This window comes from Malus domestica, chromosome 05, assembly GCF_042453785.1.
Source record: "Malus domestica chromosome 05, GDT2T_hap1".
NCBI lineage: Eukaryota > Viridiplantae > Streptophyta > Magnoliopsida > Rosales > Rosaceae > Malus > Malus domestica.
This window is the reverse complement of record NC_091665.1, coordinates 3,106,447-3,119,370: the sequence shown is the minus strand read 5'-3', so window position 1 is coordinate 3,119,370 and position 12,924 is coordinate 3,106,447. Positions and strand designations below refer to the sequence as shown.

The following is a 12,924-nucleotide window of genomic DNA, read 5'->3' as shown; positions in this document are numbered from 1 at the left end:
ATAGCTAGTGATAGGTTGTCAGTAGAAATACTTAGCGTTTTGAACGGATGGGCTGTTGATATTTTGGGACTCCTACTAGGTTTAGTTTGAGAGATAAAGAGCGTGTGGCAGTGACCCACCCGCAGCCTCCCAACAACCATCCTCCAGATTCATCTGCAGGTCCCCCTCCGCCTCTCCCTCCACTAACCTCCCCACCGCACCAGATCAACGACCGCCAACCCCGCCTGATCCTACGACGTAGCCCCCGACTTGCTGAAAGGTCAGAGAAAACTCAAGTACCGCTAAAGGTAAATTTTTTTTTTAACGATAAGGGCTTGAAAACTTTGAGTTTTAACGATAAGGACAAAATAAAGGGTAAAATGAATAGTACCAGGATTGACTTTTTAGTGTAAAAATGTGGTTTTTCGTTAAAGTGAACAGTAACAGGAGCTTTTCGTTAAAGTTTCCTTTTTTATGACTTTTGCTTTAGAATCACTCAAAAACATGAAATGCTTTCAATTGATCTCACATGCTTTATTTGTTAAATTCGTAGGTTTTAACAGCCAAGTCAGGAGAAGAAGATTGTCGTGATACATCTTACATGCTAAGAAAAGCCTCACCTTCTATGGGAATCAAGTAGAATTCTCACACCCCCAAGCCAAGAAAATCTCATTATTATATTTCATTTTTTTGTATGAGCTGTTACAGTTTTTATGTTCGTATTCAGGTATACTAATGTTGAAGAACCATCAAATATCTCACTCAACAAGAGGCATGTCCAAGCTTTATCTAGAAGTGAACGGCACAAACAAATGAAAGTTACTGAATCTGATGCCTGCGTGCACTACAACAAATATGAGCTTTGGGTACAAAACAAAGGGCACAATTGAGAAGGTTGTGCCTGTTTGACCACCAAAAGCTTAAACAGTTATCATTCCATAGAGGGCACCATCTATTGTGCCCAATGTTAAAAAAAAAAAGACATAAAACAGTAATGGGCACGAAAACTGTGCCCAATGGGGTTAGATGACAACTTTTTTACTAAAGATGGGCACAAAAAACTTTTTGTGTCTATAAAAATTGTTTGTCAGCGACACTTTATGTGTTTTTTTGTTTCTCTTGACCTCTAGTAGACCAAAAATTAAATTTATAAAATTATGGTAAATAATGGTATGGAGCTGTTTATTACTGTGCAGTGTTATAGCCTCAAAATATGTTAGCAATACTGTTGTTCAAAGTCATTTTTGGCGACAACCAAACCTTAGATTTGTCACTTACAAGTAAATAAGAATACCACTGCACCGTGGTACTAAGTGGCGTGCTTTAGATTTACAATGGATCATTTCCATATGCAATGAATGTTTGTTAGATTCGTATCTTTTTTAACTGCTTTTTAGATTGTTAGCAGGTTTGTTTTGATACTTGGTGATATGGTTTTTGACATTATCGTAAGTTTTTATTTTTTTTACTGTATTAAAAGCCCTTTCTGTAGTGACACATAACCAACAATTGTGCCCTTAGGGTCATCGGTCTCCGCGCAAAAGTTAATCGGTCTTCAGATATACAAATGAGTTAATAATTATAAATTTCTTTTTTTTGACACAAATCTTAGAAATTGTGTCCAGTAAATATTAATAAATAATAAATCATTGTACGTCCCCATTGGATCTTCAGATAGACAATATATCTTATTAATTAAAAATTATTTTTTATGACACAAATGTTCGAAATTGTGTCCAGTAAATATTAATAAATAATAAATCACTCTATAGCAAAAGAATATGTTGGCACAATTATGGATTTGTGCCCTTATTCTAGTATAGAACGTCCACACTCCTTTACTAATTTGTCTATGGAAAATTAGAATGTTGCTTCACCCATAAAGAAACAAGAAAACAAATTTAAAAAATGCTTACATACTTCCCCTTCACCCACAATGAAAAGTTCTAATCCAAGCTTGCACATCTGGACAGAGGAATCATAACTACAAACACAAATTTTGAATGAGCGGTGCCTAGTTCCTACTCAACTCCTCATTTTGCTCCAAATTGCACATCTAGTGTGGCTTTCTTGAGGTATTTGAATTTTATATATGTTTTTTTTTTTTGGTTCTTCTTTGGTGGTTTTAATGTCAGTAATGGAAATTTTTTATTAATTTGCAATGACATTGTAATTGTAATTGTGTCCTACAATTTAATATATTTAAAGTAAAGGTAGATTTTTTGTGCCCTTTGTTTAAAATAATGTTTTAAACAAAACACTTCCCTCAATCTTCACGCATCAGTCTCTCCTCATTTCCTTCATTCCGCATCTCTGTGTTTCCCCATTCAAAGTTTCAAACCTAGCCTCCCCTCAATTGCTCCGCCTCTCCTCTCTCTCTGGCTCTCCCTTTCCCAATCGAACCGAGCCTTTCTTCAACCCTAGGCTCTCTCTCTATATTTCCCCAAATTTTGCTATTTCCCTCTCTCTCTGTCTCTCTCACCTCTCATCTCAATTCTCAAGTCACGCAGAAACAGAATTTGCAAATCCTTCCCCTTCAAATTTCACACATTGCGAATAGGTGGGTCTCAACTCAAGTCTTCAGTCAAGTTCACACATTCTCACAGACTCTGCAAATCCTTCTCCTTCACACAGAATCTGCAAATCAGTCGGCCTCAACTCTCATCTCATCCCCAGTTCCCCTTTAATTCAGTGCCTGCATAATGCGATTCCTTCCTCTCCACTTTGTTCCAGGTAAAATGGTAATACTTTAGAACTTGTATTGGTTAATTTAGTTAATAATTTGTGATTAATTTTAGGGTTAGGGTTCGCTTGAAACACAAGGGAACTGAGCTTTTTTCTCTTTTGGGTTATAATAAAAAAGGGATTTGATCTGGTCCAGATTCAAACAGACCCATTTTTACTGCGATGCCTATTACAGTTTAACTTTTTTGAAGCTGGCTTGCTGTTATATGTCAAATATACCAGAATTTTGTTCTTAGAAGAAGTTTTGGCTTAGACTGGGACTTAGGCATACTGGGACATTATTCTTGATATATATTCAAAAGTCTATTGGTTTATAGTCTAGATGAACTGATGATCCTTTCCAAATCTCTAGGAAGCTAAAAGTGATGAACCATGGACAAACAAAAACAACCTGACTAGAAATAATCAGTTGACTTTTAGTGAGATTTCATGTGCAGGTCAATGCCATGTTTAGTTGCACATTTGTGAATACTCTATTTCTCAAAATTTTCCAACAATTAGACTCATTTTCTTCTTTCCATTTGCATGTATATTGATGATGCATACTAGGTATGTGATTAAAGTAAGCAACTCACTTTGACCCTAAATAATATGCATACTTACATATTTCATTGATTCAGGTCATGAACTGAACTAATGTGTTATCTCATACCTAAAAGTTAATTTTACAACCCGGAGTGAGGAATATGAATCTTTGATATGGCTGATCTGGAATTTGTAGGTATTGATTTTAATTAACTCTATTTAGGTGTAATTTTGGACTGATTGTGTTTTGAATTCAACTATATCCGTTTTGGCTTCTGATAACTATATAATCAGTGTGTATCTGATGAACGAATATTGTAGTATATGTTAGCTAAGTGGGTAATATTACAATATATGTTTATGAGATTGGGATTGTGTTGTAGGTATAAAACCGGCTCCCTGCACTAAATAATTAAAAAAAAAACATCAGTGTATTTCAATTTTATGACTCACGTGATTCCTCCCAAACTTGATTATCTGTATGCCCTAAATTTTCATGTGCGTTACTAATTGACTGTGATTTAGGACTACAAATTTGCATCGATGGGTGTGTATGTGTTCAGAACTGATGTCCTACTTAAGCTATTAAGGTGGAGCTATCCTTCTTGCAATGATTTTGGCTTCGAGATTATTCCATCAGCTGTGAAGGAGCACAACGTCCAGGTGAGATAGCTCTTTCGATAATAGTTATTGTTTTTCTTATAGTTCATCTTCGAATATAAATATATAAGCAATTCCCCCAAGGCTGGTTTGGATTTGATAATTGAGTCACTAAGTTACGGAACGCCCTTACATGATCAGGCATATCTATTCAATGACTACTGGGAGGATATTGGAACTGTAAAGTCTTTCTTCGATGCAAACTCAGCCCTCACAAAACAGGTTGGTAATAGTTGCACTGAATCGTTCCTGCTATTCGATTAGATTTTTTTTTCTTTACGTGCATATGTGGTAACAGTTATTGATTACATTCTTTCTTTCATGCAGCCTCCGAAGTTTGAATTCAACGATCCAAAGACACCTTTCTACACCTTTCCTAGATACTTGCCACCTACAAAAGTTGAAAAATGCAGGGTATGATTGCAAGCTTAAATTACTGTGTGACATTGGCTGTAATTTTCTGATCTCATGGCCAAATGAATTTTGCAAATTATGGATGCAATTATTTCTCATGGTTGCTTCTTGCGAGAATGTAGCGTTCAACACTCCGTTGTGGGTGTGCGCTCACGTCTAGAGTCCGGAGTCGAACTTAAGGTGAGCTACCCTTTCTACGCATTGGTAACAACAAGCTACTAGATTTCAATATGTTAATCATGAAATATTTCAAGCGGCAGTTAGAATGCGATTGAAAACATAAGCATGCTGGTGTTACGAGCTTTGATCACACTTGGTTATTTTAAATCGATTTTCAGGATACTATGAATTCTCAATGTTGATTGGATGTTTGGGTAGTTCAACCTCACTGGAAATATGTGATCCTTTCCCTTTTTCATTTTTCCTTTGGTTTGGATTTCAGGAAGGTAATTGCATAATCCACTGAGCTAGGAAAAAGGGTAAAATCAGTTATGAGTGGCTATATGTAGGAATGCATGGATACATTGATAGGAAAATCTCATTATTTTGTTGATCTTTTATCTTGAACACTTGTAAACATGATGTTTATGAGGAATATTTATGTAGTTTCATTATAGACATTCCATTTCTACTATTAGATTGCTTTTTATAGCCGAGACTACCATCTTTGATCTTATGAAAATTTTAAATTTTTGGTTTTATTTCAAAATTTTACATGTCTATTTTTTTTTTTAAATAGAACGTACTGGGCACAATAACAAAAATAGTGCAAACATGGATGGAGAAGGTCATCTGACAAGTTTGTCAGAACATAGACACAAAAAGGCCTTTATTTGTGCTTGCCTCTTTGAGCACCAAATAGTTTATTGTGCCCTTTTAGCAAAGGTGACGCCCATAGAGGGCACATATAGAAACTTAGTTGCTGCATTGTTGCTATTGGTCTATGGGCACGTATGTTGGTGCACTTTGACCTCAAAGGGCACAGATAATTTATTGTGTGCAGTGTTCATATTTGTTGTAGTTGTGGTATGCCTCTTTGGTTAAGTTATACTCGCTTCTCTATATCATTTAATATTTTTTGTGTACCAATTTGATTAGTGGCATTAGATATTTCTTGTGTTCCATTTTCATTGATGGCTTTATGTCACCTAATATTTCCTTTTATCCCTGCGAACTTTGGCTTTCTTGAAACTTTGCTTGACTGCATCATTGTCGACATTTACAGACAACCAAACAACAAAGACAAAAGCGGCAGGGCCAACAAAAGAGAGTTCATAGACAACCAAACTAAAAGGAAAAGAAAAAGAAACAAGTGTTTCCTATTTGGCAGGGTCAATTGAAGAGAGTTCCGTTTTGGCAAATTATGTTTGTTTGTGGTTGTTGTACAGTCCTATTCTAGATTGGGAGTGTTTGTTTGCTCCTGTTTTGGAAATGTTGAAGTTTGACAGGTTCACAAGTGGAGACATTCTGACCAAGCCTTTTTTGGTAGCGTGCAAGCATACTACGCCAATTACACATACTTCATTATTCATTGCTTTAATTCTTTAGAACGATTGACCGAACCAGTTTATAGTTTTTATTTTACTATTCAACAAGGCAGGCAGGCAGGCACTTTTGTTGCTTGCTGTTTCAACATGGTTTTTTAAAAGCATAATGCATGCTACATAGCCATGTGTTCTTATTTGTCTAACATCGATCAACATTCTGATTTTGGTTTCTGATTACGAATGCAGACCATAAGGAATTGCGACCTTCAATAATTTATTGCTCGTTTACGGAATTCAGAATTTTACACCCTTAGTCTGGAAATAAGAGAGTTGAACTGCAAACCACGTATTAAATGGTAGTGCATGTGAAACCTATCGTAAAAAACATGCAAATTAAGAAAACGCCAAATTTTTATTGCAAAATAAGTGTCTAAATTTTGCGAGGTTTCCTTTCCCAAAGAGAAGGACGATAAGAAGAATGAGGATTTGTTTGAGGGAGTTTTGGAATGAGGTGACTCAAGGTGTGTGGGACCGTGACTCAATACTTCTACAGCTCCTTCACCTCACCAAGGAGTTAGCAAAGAGATATCATGAAAGTCCAAGTACCAAAGGTGAATTTTGGTACATGGATACTCTTGATCAAATATCTACCCTGGCAATGGCACCAAGGAAGATTTACTTCCACCTGGACCTTGCAATCAGTCAAAAGATTTTAGCAATGGTGGATGAAGGTGTTACAATTCCTTCACATCACCAAGGAGTTAACAATAGAATGCTGGAAGAGGCCATTCCTTGGTTGAAAACATGAAGAAGAAGAAGATCAGGAAGTCGAAAGCTTGAAGGAAGGTTTAGAAGTTTTTGAAAGAAAGACGAAAACAAAGGCAAAATCTGAGATATTTATAGGGGACCTCTCCAGGGGCGGATGGAAATAGGGACCAAATGGGTCCCAGGACCAACCGAGTTCGGAAAATATACATGTGAAGGTCTTTCAAGGATCTTCCGAATGTTTGGTACATGTTTTTTTTTTTGTGCCTACTAAATGTTTGATGTAATGCATGCTAGATATATCTCGACATGTTATATGGACAACACTTGACAAATTTTTTCTATATTACTCATTTGAATGTTCTTTGGACAACTATCCATCCTCAAACGAAACACCCTTTCAGATACATTATTTGGAGAAATTGTAGGATCATGGATTTCTAGAGCCAGAATAGGGTGATTGGAACACCTACCTCAAAAATCCGTTCATAAACTAAACAGCTCCAATCAAATTAAGCTGCTCAAATGAACAAATGCCACCACATCTTGCTATACATCGTGCCACAAGATTTGAACCCATTTTCAAGAAGGCACACATGTCGCTTGCAATGAGTAATTCTAACTATAATGCTACTTAGCTGTTTGTTATTTATTTCTACAATATGAGGAGGTATTAGAAGATCAATAAATTAATCTATAAATTTACATGATCACACATGTGCTACATATCATCTTTATATATAAAGTGAGCACCCTAAAATGGTGAAACATTCAAAATACCATAAATTGTCTTTTAAGAATTTCATAAATTACAATTGAACCAAAAGAAGTTAAAAGTATTTAACCATATTTTTATTTTGAATTAATTTAATATTTAAAATTATTGAAAAAAAAAAAACAAAAACAAAACCTCCCACATTAGTGGGTGGTTTCACGTCATTAATTCATTTCTTAAAAAAAAAAATTTAAAAGATTTAAATTAATTATTTAAATAAATAAATATAAAAAGGCCAATTGTCACAAGCGTATGCGTGTAGCAAGAGGCTAATCTACAAATAATATAAAAGTTTTATTGAGAAATTGAAATAAAGGAGAGAATTCACAGAATTTAATTTAATATTTTCGTCCGATTTTACCCTCACATATTTAGTCTAATTCTGCTTTTTATCCCTCGGATTTCCTTATTTTCTTGCCTTCCTTTCCCTACTTTCACTACCCTCTCGCTCAATCCTCTCTGCTTCTGTCATTCTCTCTCTAAAAGATTCTGCCTTCTCTCTCTAAAAGTCCTCTCTCTCCTCCTTCGCCAAACCACGACGCCGTTTCTTCCCACCGTCGACCTCGCCCACCTCGCCATCACCCGGCGAACTTCCTCTTTCAACTCTTTTTAACGCTTTCAAACACCCCGAACGACAAAACCACCGCTTGCTTCTTCACCAGTTCACGCAGACCACCGCCACTACTACCACCGCTTCACCCAAATCCGACGAAGGGCGCCACAACACACGTGTGAATCTTCCTGCACCACCGGTCTCCGCAACGTTTTCCAAAACCCGCTTGACTGAAGGTAAGCGAGTTTGGTATTCTGGATTATATTGGAATTGAAGTAGGTTAATTTCCATAACTTTTTATGCTATTAAAGTTGTATGCTCTGATTATCTTGGAATTTGATTTTGATTCCCAAATTTTTTATAAAACCCCAACAGAAATTTAGGAACGTGTATTTTTTTTTTTTTTGGGGGTCTTTTTGCTTCTGATTTTTTGGGTATCAACCAAGGACTGACTGAGGGATGGTTCAAGTTTTTCGACGTAATTGTTAATTTTTGTAATTTGATTATTTTGAGCTCTTATTTTTATAATTCTGTTTTTGAAGGAATTAATTGTAAATTGTTATGTTGAATTTCAGGCACGAAGCCTGGAGAGAGTTTTCGTCTGCACCAATAAGTAAAAGATTCGATATTTTCACTCTGGACTCTGGAGACTGTGGATGGCATCTGTGTAGCCATTAAAGGGTTCATAAACGAGCAGAACACTATCGAAAACGGGATTCCATCCGAGGTAGTACTCGATATTTGCTAATATTGCTCTTCTTTACTGATTTCGGTTTACATTGTGAATGTAATTGACTTTTGAATGTTTTTCGGTACAAATTTAGTTTCAAATTTTGGGTTTGCCTGGATATGTTGAAAAATGTATGCATTTGAGAGTGTGGGGGACTCACAAATGCTGTAGGTACTGAGTTTTGGGTACCGTCTGTTAATTCAGATTCATATTGGGATATTGATTCTTTGAACAATCAATTAGTGGTAACTTAGTATTTTAGCTATGAATATTGGCATTAAGTATAATCATAGATTAAGGTTTTCTTGATTTAGGGATTTGGGTTCTAGACGTTTATTCCAAATCTTATGTTCCAAATATTGTTTTCGTTTTCATTTTGGAAAAATTTAGGGAAGAAAGAATTCGATGATTTTTATGTTGTTTTTGATATTACTGATATGTGTGGGAAATCATCGAATTTGATTTTGAGCTTGTGCTGCTTGTCAACCATGTGTAATGCTGAATGATGAAACAATGATTAACAGCCGTGTGTAATGATTAACTCAGCTTGCGCTGCGAACCACTTGCTACTGAATTGGAATTTAGTTCCTTTGTTTCTGGCTGGGCAGGAGATTGCAGCATGCGAAATCAAGCAAGCAGAGTTTTTGTTGTTTTGTTATTTAAAAAGTTACGTTTTTATTTAGGAAGTTTTGGATCCGAGATAATGCCCAAGTTAAGTATTTTGGGTGGATTTGAATTTAAAATTGTTTATTTTTTATTATTTTTTGGGTCTTCTTTCTTCTGATTTTTTGGGTATCAACCAAGGACTGACTGAGTGAGGGTTCAAGTTTTTCAATGTAATTGTTAATTTTTGGAATTTGATTATTTTGAGCTCTTATTTTTATAATTCTGTTTTTGAAGGAATTAATTGTAAATTGTTATGCTGAATTTCAGGCACGAAGACTGGAGAGAGTTTTCGTCTGCACCAATAAGTAAAAGGTTCGATATTTTCACTCTGGACTCTGGAGACTGTGGATGGCATCTGTGTAGCCATTAAAGGGTTCATAAACCAGCAGAACAGTATCGAAAACAGGATTCCATCTGAGGTAGTACTCGATATTTGCTGATTTTGGTTGAATTTGTGAATGTAATTAACTTTTGAATGTTTTTCGGTACAAATTTAGTTTCGAATTTTGGGTTTGCCTGGATATGTTGAAAAATATACACATTTGAGAGTGTTGTGGACTCACAGATGCTGTAGGTACTGAGTTTTGGGAACCGTCTATTAATTCAGATTCATATTGGGATATTGATGCTTTGAACAATCAATTAGTGGTAACTTAGTATATTAGCTATGAATATTGGCATTAAGTATAATTATGGAGAATGCAAAATTATCCTTTTGTTGGTTTTACAAGCATAAGTGAATGATGAGCACTCAACCCAGCAAAAATCTTTGCTTTTCAGCAAAATTTTTAAATAGGGGAGACATTGGTGTTTTCTTGTATGTACTTGCTGTCTGATGATAAAATTATGGGATTTTTTTAGTGTTTCATTGGTGCATTATTGTTGTGATGGCGTCCGAGGATGCGTACCTACAACATCTGGTGGCTGGGTATGTTTTTTGTCTCAGGAAAAGTTTGTTCTGTAATAAGAAATACATGATTAATAATGTAGTTTTATTTTTGTTTTGTTAAGGCACCGAGTCCCAACTCAGGTGTACAATCTGTTAACTCCCCTACAAAACGGATCAACAATAATGTAAGTCTTTAGAATTGTACATAAATGTTGAGTTAGGTTTTATGTCTTTAGAATTGTACATAATGTTGAGTTATGAGATTTATTTGTTTAATACCATATAATATTTTACAGGAATTCATTTTTAGTTTCGGTTCCAAGTTTGAATATGAGCATCACTGTTCATCCGGCAGACTCAGGATTAAATTTGGCTCAAAAAATTAGTGTTGAAACGGGAGAAGACCTGAACCAATTAGTAATGGTAACACATGGTTATCATATTATGCGTCATATAGAATTAGGAGAAATTCCGGGGATTAAAGATTATAGAGATATAAATATAGGGTCAATGGTTGGTGGAATGTATCCATATCCTCTGTACCCAGCTGAGTCAACAATTAGATACACACTATTTATGGATGTACCAGTAGCTATTGATAGGTTGTCTGTAGAAATGTTTAGCAGTTTGAACGAATGGGCTGTTGAATATTTTGGGACTCCTGCTAGCTTTAGTTTGAGAGACAAAGAGGGTGTGGTGGTGACCCACCCGCAGTCACCCAACAACCATCCTCCAGCACCCTTCCCACCTCAGCAGCCCCAGCATCCCACTCTAGCTCCCTCCCCACTTCACCAGACGAATGACCACCAACCTTGCATGACCCTCCGACATAGATACACACTATTTATGGATGTACGAATAGCTAGTGATAGGTTGTCTGTAGAAATACTTAGCGGTTTGAACGAATGGGCCGTTGGATACTTTGGGACTCCTGCTAGGTTTAGTTTGAGAAATAAGGAGCATTTGGCGGTGACCCACCAACAGCCTCTCAACAGCCATCCTTCGGAACAATGACCGCCTACCCCGCCTGGTCCTATGACGTAGCCCCCGACTTGCTGAAAGGTCAGAGAAAACTAAAGTACCACTAAGGCTATTTCTTGTTTTGTGACTTTTGCTTTAGAATTACCCAAAGAAAAGAAATTTTTTTCAATTGATCTCACATGCTTTATTGGTTATATTCGTAGGTATTAACAGCCAAGTCAGGAGAAGAAGATTGACGTGATACATAGACAACCAAACTAAAAGAAAAAGAAAAAGAAAAAGAATCAAGTGTTTCCCATTCGGCAGGGTCAATTGAAAAGAGTTCCGTTTTGGCAAATTATGTTCGTCTGTGGCCGTTGTAAGGTCCTGTTCCAGTTCGGAAGTGTTTGTTGGCTCCTGTTATGGAAATGTTGAAGTTTGTCAGGTCCACAAGTGGAGAGATTCTGACCTAGGCTTTTTTGGTAGCGTGCAGGCATACTAGGCCAATTGCGCGTACTTGATTATTCATTGCTTTAATTGACCGAACCAGTTTTTATCGGCTTGATCCAGTTCAATGTGGAAGCACTTGGGATAGTGTCTATGTTGGACTTAAATTTCTATGCTCAACTTAAATGTCTATGTTGGCCTAGTTTTAATGTATTTTTAAGTTCTCCATCCATTGAAAGCAGTTGTTTTATGCTAAGTTTCTCTCTTGTTCCAGAATATAAGCATTGTAGAAAGTAGAGAACTCATCTGAAAGCTTGAAGCTATTACATTTATTAAATCTGAAAGCATTTGTGTTTTCCCATCTTAGAGAAAAGCCCTCCTCAGTATATCGTTACTGTTTTGAATGATAAAGGAAAATTCTGAAAACTTGCAGCAAAAGTCTTGCTTCATCCGCTCGTTTTATTATAGGAAAACTAATGAAAAGTGTTTGAAAATTTTGTATTATTTAATTATTACACATGATTGTTTTCGTATTCCCATCTTTTTCATCACTGAAAGAAATGTCAAATGAAAAATCTTTTTGGTGAGAAAACTCAACTTATTAATCACTACAATGACAGCAGCATCGGACGGAGAGAAGCTCGTGGAGGTGATCGAAGGCAATGGTGGTATAAAGAAAAATTTCACTATCTTTACACCTCTACTTTAAGAGACTCGCAGGTTTTCGGTAACAAATTTTCTTCTGTTGCAGAATTAAGTGAGGCTCTTAATGTTAGACTTAAACATCCTTGTGAGTTTTGTTCGGAATGCTCGAGTTTGAGGGTTTTCCCCCACTGTTTTGGTTGACCTACTCCATTGTATTGCATGGTAACACAAGTCGTCGTTCATTGTTTTGACAGTGGCTACTTCGGGCTTGGATAAATCTCAACTTAGTTATGGGGGAGGTTGTTGAGATAAAAACGTTATGCAACTTAGTTATGGGGATAAAACTCAACTTAGTTATGGGGAGGTTTGAATCGAAGAAATAGTATTGAAGATAAAAACGCTAACCATCCAAATCATCTACAAAAATCTTTCACAAGTGAGCGGTTAAAATTGAACCAAATAAAATTTAAGAGATTTAGTTAAATCTCAACCTTTATTTTGTGTTCTGATGGTCAAGATCAAGAGAGCATCACTGCACATGCATCGATGGTTTTCCATGCATTGGTATTGTGGTGAGTGGATGGAAGTATTACCACTCTCTAATGAAAATAGAGGCTTGGGCTTAATTGTGGGACGGCCTATTGGTTAGGCTTGATCAGTATCAAGGATATCTCTTGGGTTAGT

At 36.2% G+C, this 12,924-nt stretch overlaps 1 protein-coding gene across 3 annotated transcripts; it reads left to right on the top strand.

The window, feature by feature from the left end:
• The first annotated feature begins 7,748 nt into the window (after window positions 1-7,748).
• Window positions 7,749-11,956, top strand: LOC103437219 (uncharacterized). Of its 3 annotated transcripts, XM_008375688.4 has the most exons (7): window positions 7,749-8,139; window positions 8,479-8,630; window positions 9,567-9,718; window positions 10,161-10,227; window positions 10,311-10,373; window positions 10,485-11,250; window positions 11,373-11,956. In XM_008375688.4, the coding sequence occupies exons 4-6, from the start codon at window positions 10,187-10,189 to the stop codon at window positions 11,200-11,202; spliced, it is 822 nt and encodes a 273-aa protein (XP_008373910.1). In that variant the 5' UTR covers window positions 7,749-8,139; window positions 8,479-8,630; window positions 9,567-9,718; window positions 10,161-10,186; the 3' UTR covers window positions 11,203-11,250; window positions 11,373-11,956. The 3 variants fall into 3 exon arrangements, 2 of the variants coding, with proteins under 2 accessions (XP_008373910.1, XP_028957676.1); XR_011581153.1 differs by lacking the exon at window positions 10,485-11,250 and having other exon boundaries at window positions 7,751-8,139; XM_029101843.2 differs by lacking the exon at window positions 8,479-8,630 and having other exon boundaries at window positions 7,787-8,139.
• Window positions 11,957-12,924: the final 968 nt, after the last annotated feature.

What these genes read in the sequence shown, in the direction of transcription:
- LOC103437219 (XM_008375688.4), top strand. Translation starts at nt 10,187, where the DNA reads ATGGCGTCCGAGGATGCGTACCTACAACATCTGGTGGCTGG. An exon ending in CTACAACATCTGGTGGCTGG is followed by an intron (nt 10,228 to 10,310) that starts GTATGTTTTTTG and finishes TGTTTTGTTAAG; the next exon opens with GCACCGAGTCCCAACTCAGG. An exon ending in CAAAACGGATCAACAATAAT is followed by an intron (nt 10,374 to 10,484) that starts GTAAGTCTTTAG and finishes AATATTTTACAG; the next exon opens with GAATTCATTTTTAGTTTCGG.